The sequence below is a fragment of the Electrophorus electricus genome, chromosome 5 (genome assembly GCF_041902795.1).
Source record: "Electrophorus electricus isolate QZ-2024a chromosome 5, ASM4190279v1, whole genome shotgun sequence".
NCBI classification, from domain to species: Eukaryota; Metazoa; Chordata; class Actinopteri; order Gymnotiformes; family Gymnotidae; genus Electrophorus; species Electrophorus electricus.
Genome location: NC_137501.1, coordinates 19,865,245 through 19,887,165, shown reverse-complemented (window position 1 = coordinate 19,887,165; position 21,921 = coordinate 19,865,245). Strand labels below are relative to the sequence as shown.

Below are 21,921 nucleotides of genomic sequence, written 5' to 3'. Positions count from 1 at the left end.
GTAAGATGTAGCAATTTGTGATGGAGCTTTAACTGTACAATATGAGGTTACAAAATATTTCACCACATTTTGATTTCACACTTTTATTTCTTTTGGTTTGCTCTGATTGTCATAATCTCCATTTTATATACTAAAACTGGAGTGTCAAGGCTGCATGGAATGTGGTAACCCAGTTATGGTAATATCTCCTCCTCCCCTTTCACTCTGTCCCCATTCTCACACTAGGGAGCGTCGAGAGCAGGAGCTGCACGAATTGTACTGTAAAGCGTCGACTCCGGAGGAGAAGGCAACTGTGTTGCAACGCTACGCCCTCCGCTTCACCATCAGCGATGCCATACTGGAGAAACTACAACTCCCAAAACTCCCTTCTGTTGCTACAGCGGGGCCTGCCCTGCCTCAGGACACATACACGTTGAGTGAAAAAGTGGAAGTTCTGGGCCCTCCAGTGTCAACTCAATCACAAAAGCAGCTCTTTGCCCAGCCCCACATGCCAATGACCCAAAGTTCTACACATAGCCGGCCCAAAACCCCAGAGCTGTCACCATCCCGTCGACACAACGCCCCAGAAGTCCCAGTCTCGCTCACCTGGCTGCCTCCTCCACCCTCCAAGCCTGTGCCACTGCTGACCCCAAAGCCCTACTGCCAGCCCAAATTCAATCAGGTTTCTTACAAGCAAGTTAAAGTAAGAGACATTATATTTTTGTCTATTTAGTTAATACTTTAATATTTACCCAGCTGTGAGAGAAGGCTAATTCACAACAGGTCCCTGGCAAAAATTAATGAAATTAAAAGTAAATGCAAATAGCCATACTTTTATAAATCAGTAGCTAAGATGCAACAATGGGCATAATCTACTTTTAACCCTTCTAGCCAGCAGGTGTTCGTCACATATTCTTCCTCATACTCAGGCCAATGGCCTGGGAATTAGAGGGTGTGTTTAGGATTGTGCTCTACTAGATTGAGATTGATGTTATCATTCCTGGGATCTGTTGGAGCTTCTCCTACATCTTAGGGGTCACAGCCTCAAGTACCCCATTACCACGGAGACAACCTAGCTGTTAACACGTTCTCTCTATTTCTTCTTTCAGCCCCTGGTATTTTTCCTGCTTCTCATATTCCTTCCTTTAGATGTTTCCATTGCTTGGGACAGCTACATCTGCTACCGCTGCTGTTCTCTGCATCTTATCACTATCAGAGTGTCTGGTTGGTTCACTACTACTTGTTAATCTGGATCTGGAAAACCCACAGGATCTTAGCTTTATGGTTCTCTATCAGTCTCTGTGGTTGCTCCCATTTGGATTTGGGGGTAACCAGCTCATATGCTTTGTATATGTGCTCTACCAATTGCTTGTTTCTCTCAGTGTATACTTTCCCTTACACAATGTTGCATCCTGCTACTAGGTATTGGATTGTCTCATGGGCTCCTTTGCACAGTCTGCATCTTGGGTCTTGTCTTGTGTTATACACCCCTGTTTCCATCAACCTAGTGCTTAATGCTTGACCTTGTGCTTCCATGACTAGTGCCTCTGTGCTGTCATTTGTTCCTGCTTTTTCCAGCCATTAGTAGAATTATTTTATGTTAGCCACCTCTGCTATCTGTTGGTGGTAAATTCCATGGAGGGGCTTATCCTACTATGACACCACCTCTGCTCCTACGGTGACCAGGTCCCCCATCTGCCTGAGGCACTCCTTTATTAGCTCATCCTTGGGTGCTATTGCTTGAATGTATTCATGGATGTCTTGTTTCTCACCCTGGACAGTGGATCTTACATTCTGTAGGCCCCTTACCCCCTCCTTTGACCTGTAGTACAGCTTTTGAATGTTGGAGCTTTAGTGGAGTATCCTGTGAACTTTGAGTTTTCTGGTCTTGACATCAGCAGCTTCCAGCTCTTCTCTTGGCTAGTTCCTGTTGTGTATCTGATGACTGGCAGAGCATACATGTTTATGGCTTTGATCTTATTGTTCCCGTTTAACTGACTCTTGAGGATTTGTCTCATCCTGTGGAGGTAGTTGGATGTTGATGTTGATTTCCATTTCTGCCTTGTGGTTGTTGTGTGATTGGAGAATCCTCAAATATTTGTAGCTGTCCTCTTAAGTCTGTTAAATTGCCTTGTGGGAGTTCAATTGACTCAATCCTGATCACTTTTTCTATTTTTACTATTAGCTGACCACAATCAGAGTCAAAATTATTTATATAGTGCTGTTTACACACTTGAGCAAGCCAGTGGCAACAGTGGCAAGGAAAACCTTCCAGGGCAGAATGAAGGATGCAACCTTGGCAGGACCAAAACTAAAGTGGGAAACATCCTCCTATCCTAATAAACAGTCCATACTTTATTACATTATGTTTAGTCCAAATAACCACAGCTTCTAATGTTGTCCACTAGTGTTTCATTAAGTTCTGGATGAAAGCCCTTATGGTCTTATTGTTTTAATTTAGGGCCAGCTATTCAAATATCTGGGTGTGTGGCACTGAGTCTTATGTTGTCTTGTAATCGATGCTTAGGTTGGTCTGGTGGACAGCTCTATCTGTCCGTAGGTGGTGTTTTGAGCCTCCAGTGTTGTTACCAGTCCCCTGCTGAGCAGTGCTTGTGTATCTTCATATATGCTGATTCACCTAGGTGGCTAGTATTCCTGACAGTAGATTCCATGTTGTGGACAGAGAGACAGTCTATAGTTGTCCCTTATTGGGGTCCTTCATGACCAGTACTGTCTCGTCTTCTGTTAGCCAGCCTGGACTGGAGCCAATACTTAACATCTGGTTCATTTGTTTTACTAGTCTGTCATGCGGAACTGTTAGTTTCTTTAGTCAGGACAGATCATGTTAGGGCCAGATGCTGCTCAGTTTTTCATGTTTCTGACCTGCCCATGGACATCCGTTGTTGTAATGCTTACTGGTTCCGGCTCTGGGAGATTGTGGTGCTCTGCTTTGAGATCCCTTAACTACTGTGTATTGGTGTTATTTGATTATTCATTCTCCTATATGCTTTTCTGTTCTGTTTCAGCTTTTCTGTTCTGTTTCAGAGTGAATTTACAGTCAGAGTTCTGTTGCACTGCAACTCAGAATATAATTTGGATCGGATTGACCAGTATAATCTCAGTTTCGGTGCCTGACTGTGAATTCACTTGTGAAGAGGTGAAGAGGGCATTTGTTCTTTTGGCCACTGCTACTTTCCTGCTATATATATAATTTTTTCCACTGATGGTTTGTGTGTGTGTGTGTGTGTGTGTGTGTGTGTGTGTGTGTGTGTGTGTGTGTGTGTGTGTGTGTGTGTGTGTGTGTGTGTGTGTGTGTGTGTGTTTCTGTAGACTGATGGACTGGTGCGTATGAATGGCGAATGCAATGTAGAGGTCACCAGAGAGAGTTCACTAGGGGCAACACCATCTCCCATAGAAGCATTGTCCCACAGTCCTCATTCAAGACAAGAAATCTCACCAGCTAGTGAGGACATGGCACAGAAGCTCACCAAGACCTTACCTACCCAGCAATTACCTGTGGCCACCAGCCAAGAGACAGAGCTGGCTAAGGAAGAGAGGGAGGGTAGCGCCAGTCCTCAAGAAAGGGTTGATGAGGAGGAGACACCAACAGCTCATGCAGATTCACAGCTGGCAGGTTACTATTCTTGATGTCATTTTCTTTGTGTGGCATATATGGAAAAAGAACATTTTTTATTAGCTTGTGGTTGTTTTCATTTGCAGCAGGAAAACAGGTGGTCCCCAGTTCAATGAAGTGCAGTAGTGTTATCAAGACAACCATTGTGACAGAGCTTACGCAGACGCATCCGCTACCCACAACAGACATGCCCAGTATTGACAAGGTGTGGCCAGTGCTCCGTGTGGCCAGTTCAGTGTCTAATTCCACAAGCACCTATGATTTTTAATCATGATTTTTGATCTAATCTGATGAAAGAAATTATGTAACATTTTCTCAACTAGGACCAGAAGTCTCATGATGAGCTCTCATCTAGTGACTCTGGAAAAGCTGATGTTAACTCCTGTTCGCTCTCCCTGACAGGTAATAAAACTGCATTATCCACACTTCTTTGCATCAGCTGTGGTCACACTGTGAGGGTGACTATGTCTGAATAGTTTCAGTTCCCTTGTTGTTCTGCTCCCTTCTATAGTTTTAGTTATTTAGGTTTTCCCTTCAAATTTCCATTGAAGTCTCTACTTTTATTCCTTTTTATCTCTGTTTCTGGCTTTCTCTTTCTCTATTTCTGTCTCTGTGTATATATTTCCCTTTGAATTCCACCCTATCCCTCTCTTTGGCTGGTTTTGGTCTGTGTTTGTGTGTGTCAGAATCGTCACACACCTCCAGTAGCTCTAGATTACGCTGGGAGTTCTTCGCTCCGACAGGTAAAACAGACTAATTGCACAGGGATTTCCACCCTAGCTGCATATTCAGGTCAGGCTGAAGGATGAGGTCACCCTCATCCACCTGCCCCCTCTCTCGCTTCTTGTCTTCTGTCATTCAATGCAGTCCTTATTAAATGTGTCCATCCTGAGAAGTTGCATTTCACATTCCTACAACATGCTGAGGGCACTATGAGGCAGGGTTTATTTCAGTAAACAAATCTGTCTTGTACCAATATTTACACTACAGCTGATGTTGATTGAAAAAAAAAGAAACAAAAAATTCCCAGCATGCTTCATTTTGCCCTCACCATCACTAGGCTTCCATAGTAAGAGCCACAAGGCAAAAAGTGTGGATCCTATGTTGATGCCTGTTTTAAAGATATAATGCAATGAGGTGATTTTATCTCCAACAGTACTTTTTTGCAGCATTCTCCACAGTGCCTTGTATTTTGAATGTTACTGGTTATTAGTTATAAAGCTATTAGTTATTCTAAACCTATTAGTTATTATAATGCTATTAGTCGTGAAGCCACTTAGCGCACCATGCTCATGCATTCATTGTCATGCCTCGTATTGTTTCTAAGGTCTTTGATGTCTTGATTAGCTAAATTGTCAACTTCACCCTGGGGTTAATAATGCATTGAGCCCTGTTCTGGTGCAGCAAGAGATGCACTGAACTTTCTGTGGGCATTTCAGTGTGATCTTTTCTCCTTCCCTCAATTGTCTTCCGCAGAGGGCCTTGACTTCACCAGTGAATGTGTAAGTACCCCAAGGCACATTGACATCCTTCAGCTCTCTGTCCTCTTTTTTCTCTGCCATCTGTTTTCTGTACACCAAGTGTGCAACTGCTGCCTATTACTTCTGCCCTGTCCTGTCACTTCTGTCTTTCCTTTCTATTCTCTCTCTGTCTGTCTGTCTGTCTTTCTGTCTGTGTGTGTGTGTGTGTGTGTGCGCACGCATACTTGCGTGCACCAGATTGAAACCCCGATCTTGAACCTCGCAAAGAGGCTCGATCACTGGACATGGGACCCTAACGAGGAACGTAAGCGTCAGGAGAGGTGGCAGCAGGAACAGGAGCGCCTACTACAGGTACAATGACTGCCTGCAGGTGTGTGGCATGACCTTCCCAAGCTACACTGATCGGCGCTACCTGTACTGAACACCTGTAGTATGTAAGGCCAAAGCCTTGATTGTATACATAAATTCCAAGGTCCAGTTGGAAAGGATTGATATTGGACTTAAAGCTACTGTACTGAATTTTTTGAGAAAATAATTGATTTTTTTGTCTCTGTGACTGTCCTGGGTTCTGTAATCAGGCTAAAAATTCCAACATGATGTGCTCGTATTACCAACTAGGAAACATACCTAAAACAGTCTTTCCTGACTGACAATCATGTTATGTGCACATGCTGTACAAAAAGAGAGTATAAAGCTCCCTATACAACTTCCTCCCATGTATTTGGAGGGAAGTGCTTTGAAGAAAGGTTTGAATGGAAGGTGTGGGATTGACAGATATATTGGCCTTGGCTTTCTTTGTTGGCTATGTCTGGTGGAAGCTATAAGAACTGTAATATTAATTACACCAACGTCACCAACGTTAAGGTTAAATAAGTATTTTTAGCTTGGTACAGATGTCCACCTTTTTACCTTCCTTGTATTGTGTTTATGTTCGAAGTGGTTGTTTTAGTGAGTAGTGAGAGTTAAACATCCAGCAGTTAATAATTGCTCAAGCATGAAAAAGTTTCTAAAGTTCAGTTCAGTTCAGTTTGCCTTACTCTCACCTGTTTGTCCTTTTGTGTTCCAACTGATCTGTGCATTTCGCCACACCATAGCATCTTGAATCCTGTAGCAGCTGTAGTCTTTAGTCTATAGTAGTCTGTAGATTAATATAGACTACATAGACTTCTCTTCTCTTCTCTTCTCTTCTCTTCTCTTCTCTTCTCTTCTCTTCTCTTCTCTTCTCTTCTCTCCATTGAACTACATCTCTTTCCCTGTTCCTCTATAGGAGAAGTACCAGCAGGAGCAGGAGCGGCTAAAGCAGGAATGGGAGAAGGCTCAAAAGGAGGTGGAGGAAGAGGGAAGGAGACACTATGAGGAGGTGTGTTTTCACTGCCAGAATCTGCCACCCCCACCCCCCCCCCCCCAGTACTTTCAATACGCTATCAGTTCTATCATGTGCAAGCTGTGTGAATTTCTCCATGCTGGTAAGACTATTGCACATGACTGATCAGTGATCGGCTCCAATTAGGAGCAACGGATCCTGGAGGAGACCACGTCTCCGCTGACCCCGCGCTCTTCAGCTCTGTCTTTACCCAGTGTGACAGAAGCTCTGCCCCTTTCCGTGACCCTCCATGACATTGCTGCACCCTCACCGGCTGATCAGGACAGAAAACCAGAGCTACTTAACAAACAGACAGTGATGGGCGAGAAGAATGGGTTACAACACAGGTGACACAGTAAACATAGGCAGTCTTCAGCTTCATTAGAAATAACTACAGTTGATATTTCTGCAATGGTAGCTAATATGACATTCATTCTCATACAGCTCTGATCAGACAGAAGCAATCGTACCTGTACAGCATAACGGCCAGGGAGCAGATCATCAGGAGAGTCAATCTGCTACACCACAGCTGCAATTCATACAGGGTAGCATACCCTTCTGTTTACACTCACCCACAAACAGGTCCACACACACACACACACACACACTAATTTATCATTTACAGATGAGTCTTGGAGCTGTAAGTCGGAGTGCAGGCCAGAGTGGAAAAAAACAGCTTCCCTGGACCGGAATATGAGCCCTTCACAGACACAGCCTCCCAGGATGAGAAGGTTAGTGTGTTTATGTGTGTCTTTGTGAGATGCACTTTTAACCATATACATTGCTATTGTTTCTCAGCTTGGCTCTGATCCACCATGCATGCACAGTATGCATATATGTTAGAATGTTGACTTTATTTGTATTGCATTCAAATTTTTGTGCTCAACTTCCTCTTCTTCTTTATTTTGTTATCACAAAGAGAATACATTTTCACAAACATAGGAACATGAAAAGTAATTGCTTGGTTTCATTTTTCATTCATATTATCACCTTTGTACATTTACTGAATCTGTTAAGATTAGTAAAACCATTGCACTCGGTGTAAAAAAAAAAAAAAGCAAAACAAAAGCCTGCAAGCAAGTCAACAAACACTCTGCTTGCTCATATTTGTGGTGTGTATGTCTATCTGTGTGTGTGCTTGTGTGGTCAGGATTGGTTCATATGAAAACATTTTAGGGATGCACCCATCTAAATCACTTCAATCACCACAAGACACACCGCCCACATCAACAAGCAGGTAGGATCTCTCTCACTCATCCACATATGCAAACATCCAAACACACACACACACACACTCACACTTACACTCACACACTCACTAGTAATGCTAGTAATGCTTCGGCATGAGGTCATAGATTTTGGTGCATGCAGTGTTTAACAATGAGTTACATAGAAGTGCCACTATGTTTCTTATTATTATGATTATTATTGGTGGTTATCTTATCCTAGACTAAAATTAATTTACATTGCACAATTCCCTCTCACAGTATAATTTTTCCTTATTTATACAATAAAATAACAAAAATATACTGCATATATGTGATGTGTGTGTGTGTGTGTGTAACTTAATCTATGTATCGATATCTATGCATATATTTATGTAACTGTAAGTGTGAATATAGTATTATATTTATACAAAAGAAATGGCACTATGTCTACAAAATTGTGAAGACTTTTATTTTGCAGACCTGAAAGACATGAGCCTTGTTTTGTTTGGTGCCCTCTACAGGTCAGTCAGCGGCAAGAAGCTTTGCTCAAGTTGTGCGCAGCCGCTGGGTAAAGGAGCAGCTATGATTATTGAGACCTTGGGCCTTTATTTCCATACCCAGTGTTTTAAGGTATGTTTGTGTGCGCGCATGTGTTATAATGTGTCTTCATCAAAAGTTGCAGTGCAACAGAACAATGACTGTGAATTAATTGTTGAAGAGGTGAAGAGAGCATTTATTCTTTTGGCCACTGCTTTTCCACTGATGTTGTTGTTTGTTTGGGTTGTTTTCGGGTTTTTTTGTTTGTTTGGTTTGTTTTTTGTGTGTGTGTGTGTGTGTGTGTGTGTGTGTGTGTGTATGTGTGTGTGTGTGTGTGTGTGTGTGTGTGTGTGTGTGTGTGTGTGTGTGCGTGTGTGCGTACATGAGTTTTCAGATGAAAAATGTTTACTCTGTGTGTTTGTGCCCTAGTGTGGTGTGTGTAAAGGGCTACTTGGCGAAACAAGCGCAGGAACTGATGTTCGGATCCGAAACGGAGTGCTCAGTTGTCAGGACTGCTACATCAAATCACGTGGTAACAGTCATTTTGTTATGCACACATGTCTGAGCAATAATATTAATTTCAAATATATAATGGAGAGTAAATTAGAGATGTGATTTACTATAGAAATGTGAAAGACAGAAGAAATGTATCTAAAGAAAGAAAGAAAGAGTAAGTATAGAAAGTATAGAGATGTACATAAAAGAGAAAAGATACAGATACAGTATAGAAACAGAAGCACTCAGCTGATGCTGCGTTGTGTTGTAGGAAGAAAGAGCCCAGCGGTCTATAGAGAAAGGCCAAGCTGTTTTAGATAGTGTATGTTATTTTACTGTGTACGTGAGCGGTAGCTATATTGGGCTTCTCTATTCCCGTAGCTGCTGGCCAACCCACCACATTATAACGCTCCTGCTGACACGAACCGAAGAGAAAGCGGAACCTTTGCCCACACCACGGAAGCCCGTCCCCGTGAAGAATTCTTTGGTTAAGACTTCATTTCGGGAGCGGATTCCATAAAGCACAATGACATACCACCCTTGACCCAAATGGATAAAGATGGAAGGCTATTTTGGTCATACTTCTGGACTTTTAATCCGTGAAAATCCTAGTTATTTTTTACTGGCAAATATGTATTTCTAATTAATACACACATGAGCGCGCATTGTGCTAACCAATGTTAAACACCACATTATCTTACTGTATGCTACTAAGTGGAATTCACTGCGTAGATAAATAAGTAATAAAAAAAATCCGACCCGCGTTTTCAACGAGAAAGGATCCGTTAAAATAAAATTAACATCATCACTTGGCGGTTGCCCAGGAGAATGAGGTATTTTAAGTGGTTTTGCATTTTAGATCCCTTACCATGACTTTCAGTCGCTATTAAAAGACAAAAACAACATCAAACAAAAAGCGTAAAAATCAATGATTATCGCTACGCTTATTATCTTGACACTTTAGGAAGTTGGAGAATCTGGCGTTATCGCTGGCCTGCATAAAATATCATGCAGTATATTTTCATTATTGGAAGATTAATGATATGTAGCCTTCTTCGAGGTGCGCGAAGTTTAGTTTATCGTATCGCCTTAATCTGAGGCGCTATATGCTGCATGATTCTGTGAGTGAGTGACTGAACATTTTTCTTTGTAGTTAACAAAATGTTATTCTTGTGGTTTTAAGTTAATAGCTGTTTTAACCTTTTTTAAAAATAATTTTTCTTTCTCCATCTTGTATTTGTCGTCTCATTTATCCTATCAGTTGTGATCAAATATTATCTTAAAATGCATGCCGTTTGAAGTCTTACTATGTATTGGATGACCACATTTCCATTTGGATGTTTAATTATTTTTTCATTGGCTGGAGATGAGGGATTTCAGTGCTTTCAGGCACGAGACGGGCTGTTATTTTATTCGTGCGCATTTTTTCCTTTCTTTTTTAAAATCCTATTTTACTTTTAAAATATCGTCTTCCGTTGTTCTATACAGCATATACATTGCTATGTCGTGCCTTAAGGATGGTCGCACACTCGGAGGAAGGTCGTGTGATTGTGTTCTGTATGCAACATCCAAAGCTTATTATTAAACAAGCTTTTTTGTTTGCCTGTTCTACCACTGCGCAGTTGGTGTGAAATATATGCACTGTGCAAAATTCTCTTGTTTGTACCATGGTGGTTTCATTGATAATCCTAGTAAGATGCACAACAAGTTCTGAATTTAAGAGGTGCATTTTTCAAGTAATTTCAATTTAGTTAACTTTTACACATTTAGCGGAAGTGAGTGATGACGTCTTTATGAGCCCATTAAGACTTCGCATGTTCTCTATATTATTAGTCCCTATCTGTATTAAATAACCTTCCGTTTCCAGTTTGTATTTCTATGCCGGAGAAAGTTCCATATGCATTTGTCCGTCGTCTTTTATTTACGTAGTTAAATTAAGATATAGGAAATATGAACCGGATAGGAAGTAGCTTATTGTTTTGTTACTCGGAAGGCAATCAAGTCTAGGATGAAAGCGGCCTGTATGTTAAAGATCTTTATTTATTGTATAATTTTAAGACGATCGATAGTATACCCTGACAACCCTTGAAAAGCAATGGGTTTTATAGCAATTGTATGTTTATAAATAAATATTTTAAATGCACGTTTGTGTGTATGTTGGCTGTGGGGACGAGACATAGGCTACTTGTTTATTTTATCCCTCTTAACAATCTCACAACTTTAAAACTTTAAAATTGTGAAAACCTTAATCAGTTTTTTTAAATTATTATTAGGTCCTCGGGCGGGCATAATCCCTAAAAAACATACAAATTCAAGCTCAATATATGAAACACTAGTTCACTATTACTAAAATAACAATGGAATTGTTCTACAAATAAATTAGCAGCCTACTAAAAATAATAAATAACATGAAAACTAAATAAAGTCAGAATTAAGTCAATTTGATATCGTTACCTTTTGTCTGTTAATTATCTGCAGAGAAATCGTCTTAGCAGAAGAGACTGAAAACTTCATCAGGATTTAAAAAACAAACAAACAAACAAACAAAAAACATGCAGCCTGATACAATAACATCAAATCCAATATAAATGAGCAAAATTAATATAATTTGTGTCACATAGCTAACTCGGGATTTCTATAGCCTTTGAGAGTTTCGGCACCACACAGTCCGGCCTAAAACGTGAAGAATCCACCTTATCGCATCGTCTTTCACTTTGTAGACACGTAGATTAACAAAGGTAGGTGCCATTCGTTGGTTGGTCCTTGGAGGGTGGTATCCATCGTTGAGCAGAAGTGACCGAACCTCACTACGGATGCGTATTGGGGTAAAGCTGGGGACTCCCAAATTACTATACTCTCGAGATCTTTTAGTCACACCGGCAGCCCGATCTTGCTTACGAAATTTTGCACGTTTGTTCTAAAACCATACCTGAAATAATGAAACGGTTATTCGTGGAGTAAACGTAAAAGGGGTATCCTAAGCAACTATCATGAGTGATTTTACGTCGCGGAAAGAATTTACTACCTGAACTGCTACCTGTACACGTGCTTCAGTCAGGCCAGTCCTCCGCGCAAGATTCTCGTGAGCGTGAATGTCTGTATACTTTGTCTCAGCAAACACAAACTCCAGTTCCTCTAGCTGGGAGCTCGTAAAGTGGTGTGAACGCGCTTTTTCCTCTGCCTCTGAAATAACAGTTTTTTGTTTAGATTAAAATAAATAACACTTCACGATACGAAAACAGGACTTGCAAAATATAAATTTGTGTTACAATCGGTGTTCATTGGTGAAACAATCACACAAAAATATTAATATATATATATATATATATATATATATATATATATATATATATATATATATATATATATATATATATATATATATATATTCAAGTAATTATCTCTTGATTTTACATGCATAGTTGTCAAGTAGTTCTGGTTGCTATATTACAAAATACTTTACCTATATAGACCTATGGTCTAGTTTGCAGGATCTTGGCGTGAGTAGAGTTGCCGAGCTTAAACTGCTCCGAGTGAAATTGACCCGTAAACCGCACGACTTGTGGCAGGAGCTGAAGTCAGTTGCGACAATGGGCAACCCCACAGAGGCACGGCTCTTAGGCCTCAGGATCAAACTCAGTATATCCCATTTTACAGACATACGCATAGAAACACGGGAAGCGTCACCAAAAGCAAAGATGTGCTCTTAATTGCGTGCTCCTTTGGACCGATCAAGGTGCTAGAGGACACAAGCTGTTTAATTGCAGCTGACTCCTTCCACCAACGCTAACAAAAACTCACAGCGGGTCACACCGTCTGAGTTTTCATATGCATACCCTGTGGGTCTATAAATATTTGGATAAACCGACCAAAACTATTTAAGCTATTCTACCGTATGTTTGTTTATGTTTGCCAAAAAGTCAGATATATATGTATGTGTGAAAAAGAGATTTTCACTACTAGCCTACACGAGTGCTCTGTTTAGAAAGAGTTTAGAGTTTAGATAAAGAATAACCTCATTCCAAAAATCACAACACTAGGTTCCAAATCTACACAAGTGCGTGTGTGTTTTGATATAATCTAAACAAACAAACAAACAAATAAATAAACATTGAAGGCCATAATATGTGGGATAAGATGTTCTCAGAAAAGCTTGGCATTAAGTCTCAGCCTCTAGGATAATTTGGCTACATTTAGTTCTATTGTTAAGTTCTAGGCTTATTGGTCCAATGTGTACATGTATACACTTTTTTTTTCCTTTTTAACTCGACTTTTGGACGAAACCTGTTTGACCTGTATGATTACTTAATTTAAACTGTTACTGTGTTTAAGAGATGCGCGTGTTAATATAAGCAGTGACTGAAAGGCAAGAGGATTGATGGTGATGTAAATTACCACCAAGTGCAAAGAGGTGGCATCACGTTGCGTGACTAACAAGCGCTTACACCCGTGTGCTCTCATCGATCATAACCTTATGAGAGGGCTGCACAACGAATAATTATGACAATAAGAACTATTATGAATTCTCAAAACATTGGCTAATGTCTGGTATATCTGCGTAAATACAAATTTAGCGCACGCACATTTTAATAGATTAAAGGGACATCGCGACTTTCCTATTTATTCGTTGTCAGAGGAAACGACGAAATGACCTGTGGCCTGCAGGAGATTAATGGTATCAGTCAGATTACGAAGAATTATTAAATTATTAGAACATAATTCAGTCTGTTTTGGGACTGCATTAGACCTGTCTGATAACCCATCGGGCCTTGTAAATGACTTTTTACTAAAGTTTTTTTTTGCATGTTTTATTGAAAGTTGAACCACACACATAAAAAAGCACAAAAACAAACAGAAAGGAATGAGTTCACTTCATCGGAGAACCTTAAAGACTAAACATCCATTCACTTATGAAACACACAGAGAAAAAAGACAAAGAGGCCACCACACTGGCATTTTCTCCTGGTATAAAGCAACCGCTTGTTTATAATATTGAATTACTAGGTTGACCTTTAAGGTAGCCAGTTGGAGATCAGTTGATCAAGCCTGTTCAGTAGAGGATGTCAATCTCTTGTAAGCAGCTAACTGTGCCATTGTTATAGACCATTCTATCTAAATGGGTGTATGTCTAATCATTCAGTCTCTCACTAAGAGCCTTTACCTGTTATAAGAGCCAAAATAATCCATATCTTTTCAAATCAGAAGTAAAAGTCATGAACTTCAGTATTTGAACCTAAAATAGATAGCTTTGCAGACATTTGCAACTCTTTTGTTTAGGACTTCAAGCATAATCTGTTAAATAAATATTCCAGTCCTTAAGTCCTTAATTACTGGACATGACCAAAGTGAAGAATGAAGGTGCAATTTCTACACATCTTCAACAGAAATCTGCTCGTATTAGATAATAAAATTGATGTTGTGTTACTGAAACATGACTTTCAAACCTCTGTAGATATTTTCAGAGCTAGGTCCCCCTCTCCACTGCTTCTTGAGCATGCTAATGATATAGGCCCCATTTCCCAAAATCATCACAGTGTTAAGATCATCTTAAATGAGAGAGAGAGTGTTCAGTGTAATCTTGCTCTACCAATGATGATCTTTGTTTTACAATGCTTTTGGGAAATGGAGCTCTAATCAGTAATTCTTCCTAACCATTTAGTCATGGTTCTTCGCATTTGGACTTGACGAAATAGATAGAATTTATTGTCTTGCTTTGTGCAAGTACAAGGCAGCAAAATGCAGTCTTAACAGATCCAAGCGTCTTTGGACACTGAGGTCTGAGTGTAGGGTCAGCCATTGTACAGCACCACAGAGCTGAGATGTTTAAGTGCCTTGCTCAAGGGTCCAACTGTGACTACATGGCAGACCTGGGATTCAGACTAACAACCATCTAATTGATAGCCCAAAGTTTTACCCTCTAGGTTACCACTATCCCATACTTCCCAACCTGCTCATACTTACAGAACTGCTTATGTGAAATACTTAGTGTTGTTATCAAATAGCTGCATAAGTAATCTCAAATTTACACTACTGTGACCAATTATTGTCTTGTCTCCAATTAGATTTTTTTTCCCACAAAAGTTCTTAGGGGTATACTATTCTATGTTTTCCCAGTTTACTATTTTGACTTAGTGTAATAAGATGCTCCTTTTGATGTGCCAAACAGCTGGAGCCAGGGAGTTTACCCACAACTAACTTCAATCTCTATCTGGGACCAACTTGGCTTATTTCCTGCCTCACATGTTTACCTATCTTTTAGCCAAGTTTAGTTGATAGCCAAGTAGTACCATTTAAAATTAGAAAGAGAAACCAGCCTTTGTTTTTATATGATTGTAATTTAATATAATCTAATGTAATAGGTTATACAAATCTAGAATAAGAGTATTGAAATCTCTGAAATAGGAGTCCGGAATGTTCAGAGGAAGGTGGAATATAATGTAATACATCACAGGTGCTGATTTAATCTTTTGATGGAATATTTTTTTCCCATGAAGTGAAAGAATAATTTTTGTCAATCTATACCAAAATTAGATGTTATTTTCTAAAGTAGAGAATAGATATTTCCTATTTAGCATGTTTTAAAATAATTTTTGTTAACCCATCCGATTTTGTTGCGGTCAGGCATACACTTGAGTACTTTTCAGAATTTATCACACATAAGCAGTAAATATGAGGAAACTCCGATGTCAAAATGTTGGCATCTGTTTCTCCTTAAAGGTGTCGAAAACAAAAAGGTAATTACGTTTTTATGGGGCAGCAAACTGAACTGTTGGTAAATCCATCTGCGCCCCGTTTCCAAAAGTCATCGTAGTGTAAAAGTCGTTTTAACGAGAGACAGAGTGTGTTCAGTGTAATGCTCGCTCTACCATTTAAAAAGTATATTGTTTTACGATGGTTTTGGGAAACGGCGCCATGATTAGTAAGTTTTGTAAATGGCGTTTTAGTAAACTAAACTTTACTGACACAATTGTTTTATTTGTATGTCTAGGTTTCTTTCTTACTAAATCAAGTTCTGACCCTATACGTTTCATGATTATGAAAACTTATGATTAAGCTACTTTATCGGATATACGTTTAAGAAGCTCACCCATATTTATTCACTGATAATGTCACCAATTAGTGGTGCAGACCTGAAGTCAATTTCTTATTTTTGTTGTAGTTCATAAATTTACATTGAAAGATTTAAAATGTATTGCTGTCGTTAATATTTTATGTTTCTTCATGCAACATCAAGAGTCAAGTCAAGAGGCTTTTAATAGCCATTTCAGCTATTTACATATATAGACTACAGTGAAACTAAATAACATTTCTCCTGGACCATGGTGCAGCACAAAAGAGGAACATAATTGTAAACAATAAATATGAAATACAGATAGGGCCACACAGTGCATGTCACCGAGTGGATGTGCAAAGGATGTAGCCTACCATATTTTAACAGATATGCTTATAGCATACGGCCGACACAAAGGTAAAGGTCAATACAGTACAATAAGTCGAGCCTACTATTCTATGTTTTCCCGGTTTACAGTTGTTTTTCTTCTATAATTCATATGGTCGTGAGTAGCCGATACAACATAAATATCAGATGCCAGGAGTACTACTGCAAAGAAAGCTGCAATCCATTTATCGTCACATTTCACTAGGGGCGCTCTTCGGAGATATCAATATAGTTTTTACCAAGCAAAAATAAATTATATATAAACAATTACATTTAATAAATTGTAAATATGTATTTGTTAGCAACGTTAGCACCGGAATCAACAGATACTGTAGTATCTTTTTAAAGAAGAAATTCTTTAGTAGCCCATCCTCGGCAACAAGGCGCGTGAAGGCAGGGGTACACGTCAGTAATGTGCGTCAGTGTTTTGCTCTCAAGATTACGGTATTAAATCGCGCGGCTGGCGCACCATGCCTGAAAAGTGAGCGTAATTTAGTTTGTAGTTGTATACAACCAGGAAAGATGAGGGAAACACCGTTGTCAAACTGTGAACGTCTGTTTCTCCTTAAAGCTATTGAAAGCAAAAAGGTAACTAAGTTTTAATGCGACTATTTGACTATCTCACATTAACCTACCTATCTGAACGTTAATTATTCCCCGCTCTCACTGTTGAATAGCTAACGATAGCTAAGTGAGACGACAGTTTTGGCGTAAATCGCGGAAAATGTAATTTATTAATACGGTACCATATGCTGATGTTTGTTTTGTACGTTGTTTTTAGCGCTTGGACGGAAGACAGACATACGACTACCGCAGTATAAAAATTAGCTTTGGCACAGATTATGGTTGTTGTAGTGTGAATCTCGGCAAAACAAGGTAAATGATCTACTGTAGTTCGACAACAACCAATTTCCTATTATTAAGCACATTTGTTCTTCTGTGTATACGGTGCACTGTGTATGAGGAATTCTGGTTATGTCCGTTTTCGTGCATTTCTGAAGGGTTCTGGCACAGGTATCATGTGAACTAGTTCCACCCAAAGACTCGCGTCCCACGGAAGGCATCATCTTTTTAAACCTGGAGTTGTCACCCATGGCATCGCCCGCATTTCAGACAAACAGGTTCGTTCTCTCAGCGCCATCAAATGCACCTGCCCAAAAGTACGTGAAAATGCCATGGAGCGCGAGATAATCTTTGTGGTTTCAGGCGTGTTTTACAGTTGTATGTTATAGTATAACAACTGTAACTCTAAATATGCTAATTTTTAAAATTGCTTTGTTCTCTGTGTGTCCATTGTAGACAGTCAGAATTGTTAGTGACACTGAACAGGCAGTTGGAAAGGTGTCTGCGGAATTCCAGATGTATAGACACAGAGTCTCTGTGTGTTGTCTCGGGAGAAAAGGTGACCCGTTAAATTACTATTTCCTTTGTCTGGATATGTTTGTATATTATCTTTACAATTAACTGGGATTATGCACATATCGGCACAGTCCAACAGAATGTAAAAGTTGGAAAAAGCATTATTTGTGATATAAATATTGCTGTTTATATGTGTTTCTTTTTTATGGGGCAGAGCAAATGCTGTATTTGCCCAGGTTTAACTATTCCCTTGGTGGCATAAAGCAGACCCATGAATGTTATGTTCTCTCTTTGGTATTTTCTCACTTAGGTTACTTTTTAAAACTTATTTAAATCAGAAGCCCTGTTACAAAGTTGTCATTGTCATATAAAGTGTGTACATGGTTTTGATAAGTAAATGAACATGGTCCCTTCGGTGCTGGTGATTGGGTTGCCAGGTGTGGCAAATCCGGGTAGATGTTCACGTGCTGAATCACGATGGCAACCTGATGGATGCGGCAAGCATTGCAGCTATATCTGCTCTCTGCCACTTTAAACGGCCAGACGTCGCCATCCAGGGTCGAGATGTTACAGTGGTAAGTATTGCCATCACCGTGTCAAGGCCTTCCAGCCTTTTTATCGGTGTTGGTTCAAAGACTGGAGTGTTTCACTGACTTTAGGGCTAAGGCCATGGCCAGTATATTGTTCAGAACCATTTAAAATTGTCAGAATATGGAATTTATCCATTGACTCAACTTAAACTACACAACCATATACCAAAGGAATGGTCTGAACGATACTGTGCTAAGGCTTGTTTGGGCTTTATGGCATGACCTTTGACCTGGGCTTTAAACATATTCTGCTGTGCTATGTCTCATCCAGTTTGGTCCAGCAGAGAGGGATCCTGTTCCACTGAGTATTTACCACATGCCAGTTTGTGTGAGCTTTGCCTTCTTCCAGCAAGGGTAAAGCAAAATAATACTGCAAATCAATGTTTGTGGACTCAAGTGTACTGCAGATTGTATATTTTTAATATGTCTGTGATGAAAAGCAATGTTATTTTAATGTTACTGGTAAAAGGGCCGTCTGTAATTTCTCCCGTAGCACCTATTTGCTGGTGGATCCCTGTGAAAAGGAGGAGCTAATCATGGATGGCCTCCTGGTCATGGCCATGAACAAGCACAGGGAGATCTGCTCCATTCAGTCCAGTGGAGGCATCATGCTGCTAAAAGAGCAGGTATGTGTATGCTTGTCCATGACAACACCTGTGAGGAAGTTGGTTTTCCTTATATGCAATCGTGCATGTGCTTTGAAAAAAAGACCTGAGCATTCACAGTACAAGCTTTTTAAAAATGTAATTAATTAATTAATTTATCATAATTGGGTACAATTATTGGGACACTTGGATGAATAAAGATGGAAGCTCAAAGGTCTGTGTGGTTGTTTGTGTTTAGGTTCTAAGATGCAGTAAAATAGCCAGTGTGAAAGTATCTGAAATCACTGAGCTCATTAACAAAGCCTTGGAAAATGACAGACAAGCAAGGTAAGTGGTGGATGTCTGTGTGGGTGGGTGTCTCTGTGGGTGGGTGTAAAGATTTTGGTACCTTTTTGTTAGGTTAAAGAAGGTGTTTGGTATTAAGAAGCCTGCCCTTCCTGGATGCAACCTACTGTCTGAATGTGTAGCATCACAATGAAACTGTCTGTGGTTCAAATGGCAACCAACCTATAGTCCTTTTACAAAGTCATTTTTAGGGCTTGATCCCATTCGGGTTACACTTAGGATTATTCATCATATTTTGATAGACACTACAGGTGTATACCAAGAGTGCTGACTGTCAATCACCCACTGTTCTGGCCTTGAACAGTCTTTGTAACTGACCAATTTAAGTGCTTCTTTCTGTTTCCGGAACAATTTGGATTCTTAGGAAGGAGGGTGGCAAGTTTGGCTTTGTTGAGTCCATGCCTAAGGAGCGCATCACAGCCCTGAAAAGAGAGGAATCTCTGGTGGAGATGACTGATGTCCAAGAGACAGCTGATCAGATCATCAGCAAAGCAGCAGCTGGTCATGAAGTGTATCTTTTTGTCATTCAATTCCTAAAATGTCTCAAATAGCCGAAGGGATACTTTGAGTAACTGATTAATAACTAATTAATTAGTTTTTGCAATCTTATAAGTGACAAATAATGAAGAAGTAGGAAGTTTGGGAGGCACTTTGCAGCGTTTTAACATAATGGAATGCAAATACGTTAAGTGGATTCTGTCCATCCGTGCTCAGAAGTGTTATGCTCGGTGAATGAAAATGTCTTTTGTTTGTTTTTGGCATGTTTTTTTAATTTTTGTTTAGATTTTAATTCTTTTGTTACCGACACTTGACCCTTTGACCAGTGTCCCCTCCCCTGTTATTGTTGCCACGGGAACTGGACAGGTGGGTGAAGGGCTTCAGAACACTTGGGGACTGGATGAGGAAGATGAGGAAGAGGAATCAGGCACAAAAGTTGAGAAGAGAGGTACTGGGTCTAAATCTGAGTATGCATGTCTGCCTGTGTCAGTTTTTCTGCATTAGTGGAAGTGATTTATTATGTGCATTTTTATTTTTTTTTTGCAGTTGAAGTGATCTCAGACAGTGAAGAAGAGGACGTTGTAATTCTTGATTAAGAAGTATATGCTAAAATCTGTTTTTTTAAAAAAAATCTATTCATACAAGTAGGATTGTTTACATGTGTTTACACACTATGTCCAAAAGTATGTGGAAACCTGACCATCACACACACGAGCTTGATTGACCTCTCATTCTAAAACCATGGGCATTAATATGAAGTGTCTCCACGTGTGATGTCTAACACTTTCCACTCTTCTGGAAAGGCTTTCCACCAAATTCTGAAGTGTGTGTATGGGAATTTATGCCATTTCATTCAAAATAACATTTTAATGAGGCCAGGGTTAGGCGTAGGCTGCTGGAGTTCCTCCACATCAGACCTGTGAAGTCCTTTATGGACCTGACTTTGTGCACAGGGACATAGACATGCTGGAACAGGGCTTTCCCCAAACTTGAAGGTGAACCATAAAGTTGGAAGCATATCTAAAATGCTGTAGTATTAACATAACCTTTCACTGAAAACTAGGGGGCCTAGCCCAAACCCTGAAAAAGAACCCCAGACCATTATCGCTCCTTCTGCAAAATTATTACAGTAGGTTGCATTCTTCTGGCATCAATCAAACCCGAACGTTTCCACTGCTCCAGAGACCAATCATTGCTTTACAGCAGTCAAGCCAGCCCTTGACATGGCATGTGGTGATCTTGGGTTTCCTTAAATATATTTCCATCTGCTTAGCCACAAAAACCCATTTTATGTTTTGGAGCCAGGGCGGTCTAGAGCACCGATCTCTTGTCCTGAAATCGCTGTTCTGAGGATCGTTTCAAGTGAGTTCTAGTGCGGTCGCATCAGGTGTAGCAGCTGTCCGCTCGCTGTCTGGGGCTGCGTGATTTGTTTATTTTGTAATGTGACTGCTTTGACTTGATGCATTACTTCTCTTTTCAAGTTTTGTTTATTTTCTGAATAAGTAAAAACTTGCTGTCCAGATAAACTGAAAGTCCATTTTCGCAGATACCTAAATATTTTTGCACAGTAGAGTATTTTTTCTAAGAAATAGGCAATCTATAGGCGTCTAATACAACAAAAATCTTCTCATACTTGAACGGCTACTTGTTTGCAGGTGCTCCTGCACGGTGAAATAGCATGCATCTCAGCAGGTAGTTCCTTGCAGCCTGACACATGAAGCTTCTTTCTACCATTTCGCGAAATTCCGTGCAGAAAGTGACATGGAATTGCGCAGTCGATCCACGGTTCGCATAGAGTTCATGTTTGTGAAACCAAACCAGTGATAATGAGCCCCTCCCTCAAATGATGATAGAATCGGTCCTGTGTGCGGCATTCAAGTATTCAGATAAGTGTGAAAATGCCCTTGATGTCACTGAGCTCTTGAGGACAATCCATTCTACCCCCAGTGTTTGGCTCGAGAGATTGCATGGCTCTGTGATTGATTTTATACACCTATTTAGCAGTGGCTGATGCTAAAATATAATCAGGAGTGTTGTCCACATACTTTTATACAAGTGTGTATGTATGTTTAGTGCCTGAACAAAGTATAAGGTTTTATTTTTAGTATAATGTTTAAACCAATAAACATTGATCATTTTTAAGCAATTCCAGATGGAAGCCCCCACCACAGAAATGGAAGATTTCTCACTGGTTGAATCCTACACATCTCCGGACAAATTCTTCCTTGTCATTGTTAAATAAATGGTTTTAAACAATGTCGGTAACTATTAAGTAGTGGTCTTGTTTTTGTTAATCCTGTCGCACTCATGTACGAAAAACGTCTGATTAATGAAGCAGTGGACGTAACTGGGTCTTTTTTGAATGGCTTTTTTTTTTCGTTTGTTTTTA

The 21,921-nt window shown here is 39.9% G+C and overlaps 2 protein-coding genes across 19 annotated transcripts in view; both read left to right on the top strand.

Moving 5' to 3' along the window:
* limch1a (LIM and calponin homology domains 1a) overlaps positions 1-10,351 on the top strand; it is a 37,760-nt gene extending 27,409 nt beyond the window's left edge. For 12 of the 18 annotated variants that reach the window (XM_035529888.2, XM_081714358.1, XM_035529892.2 and 9 more), the window contains 15 exons: positions 226-682; positions 3,310-3,613; positions 3,700-3,818; positions 3,937-4,015; positions 4,300-4,356; positions 5,090-5,115; positions 5,332-5,445; positions 6,362-6,454; positions 6,605-6,804; positions 6,902-7,002; positions 7,083-7,188; positions 7,608-7,694; positions 8,187-8,295; positions 8,632-8,734; positions 9,079-10,351. In XM_035529888.2, coding sequence (XP_035385781.1) covers positions 226-682; positions 3,310-3,613; positions 3,700-3,818; positions 3,937-4,015; positions 4,300-4,356; positions 5,090-5,115; positions 5,332-5,445; positions 6,362-6,454; positions 6,605-6,804; positions 6,902-7,002; positions 7,083-7,188; positions 7,608-7,694; positions 8,187-8,295; positions 8,632-8,734; positions 9,079-9,104 — 1,981 coding nt within the window. In that variant the 3' untranslated portion in view covers positions 9,105-10,351. The remainder of the gene's footprint in view (positions 1-225; positions 683-3,309; positions 3,614-3,699; positions 3,819-3,936; positions 4,016-4,299; positions 4,357-5,089; positions 5,116-5,331; positions 5,446-6,361; positions 6,455-6,604; positions 6,805-6,901; positions 7,003-7,082; positions 7,189-7,607; positions 7,695-8,186; positions 8,296-8,631; positions 8,735-9,078) is intronic. The other 6 variants (XM_035529889.2, XM_035529893.2, XM_035529894.2 and 3 more) reach the window with 6 other exon arrangements.
* Positions 10,352-16,563: 6,212 nt separating this feature from the next.
* exosc9 (exosome component 9) lies at positions 16,564-21,804 on the top strand. Its single transcript, XM_027026522.3, has 12 exons — positions 16,564-16,723; positions 16,917-17,011; positions 17,137-17,256; positions 17,435-17,537; positions 17,932-18,069; positions 18,356-18,438; positions 18,578-18,710; positions 18,928-19,016; positions 19,399-19,545; positions 19,859-19,980; positions 20,079-20,131; positions 21,676-21,804. The coding sequence occupies exons 1-11, from the start codon at positions 16,658-16,660 to the stop codon at positions 20,126-20,128; spliced, it is 1,146 nt and encodes a 381-aa protein (XP_026882323.2). The 5' UTR covers positions 16,564-16,657; the 3' UTR covers positions 20,129-20,131; positions 21,676-21,804.
* Positions 21,805-21,921: the final 117 nt, after the last annotated feature.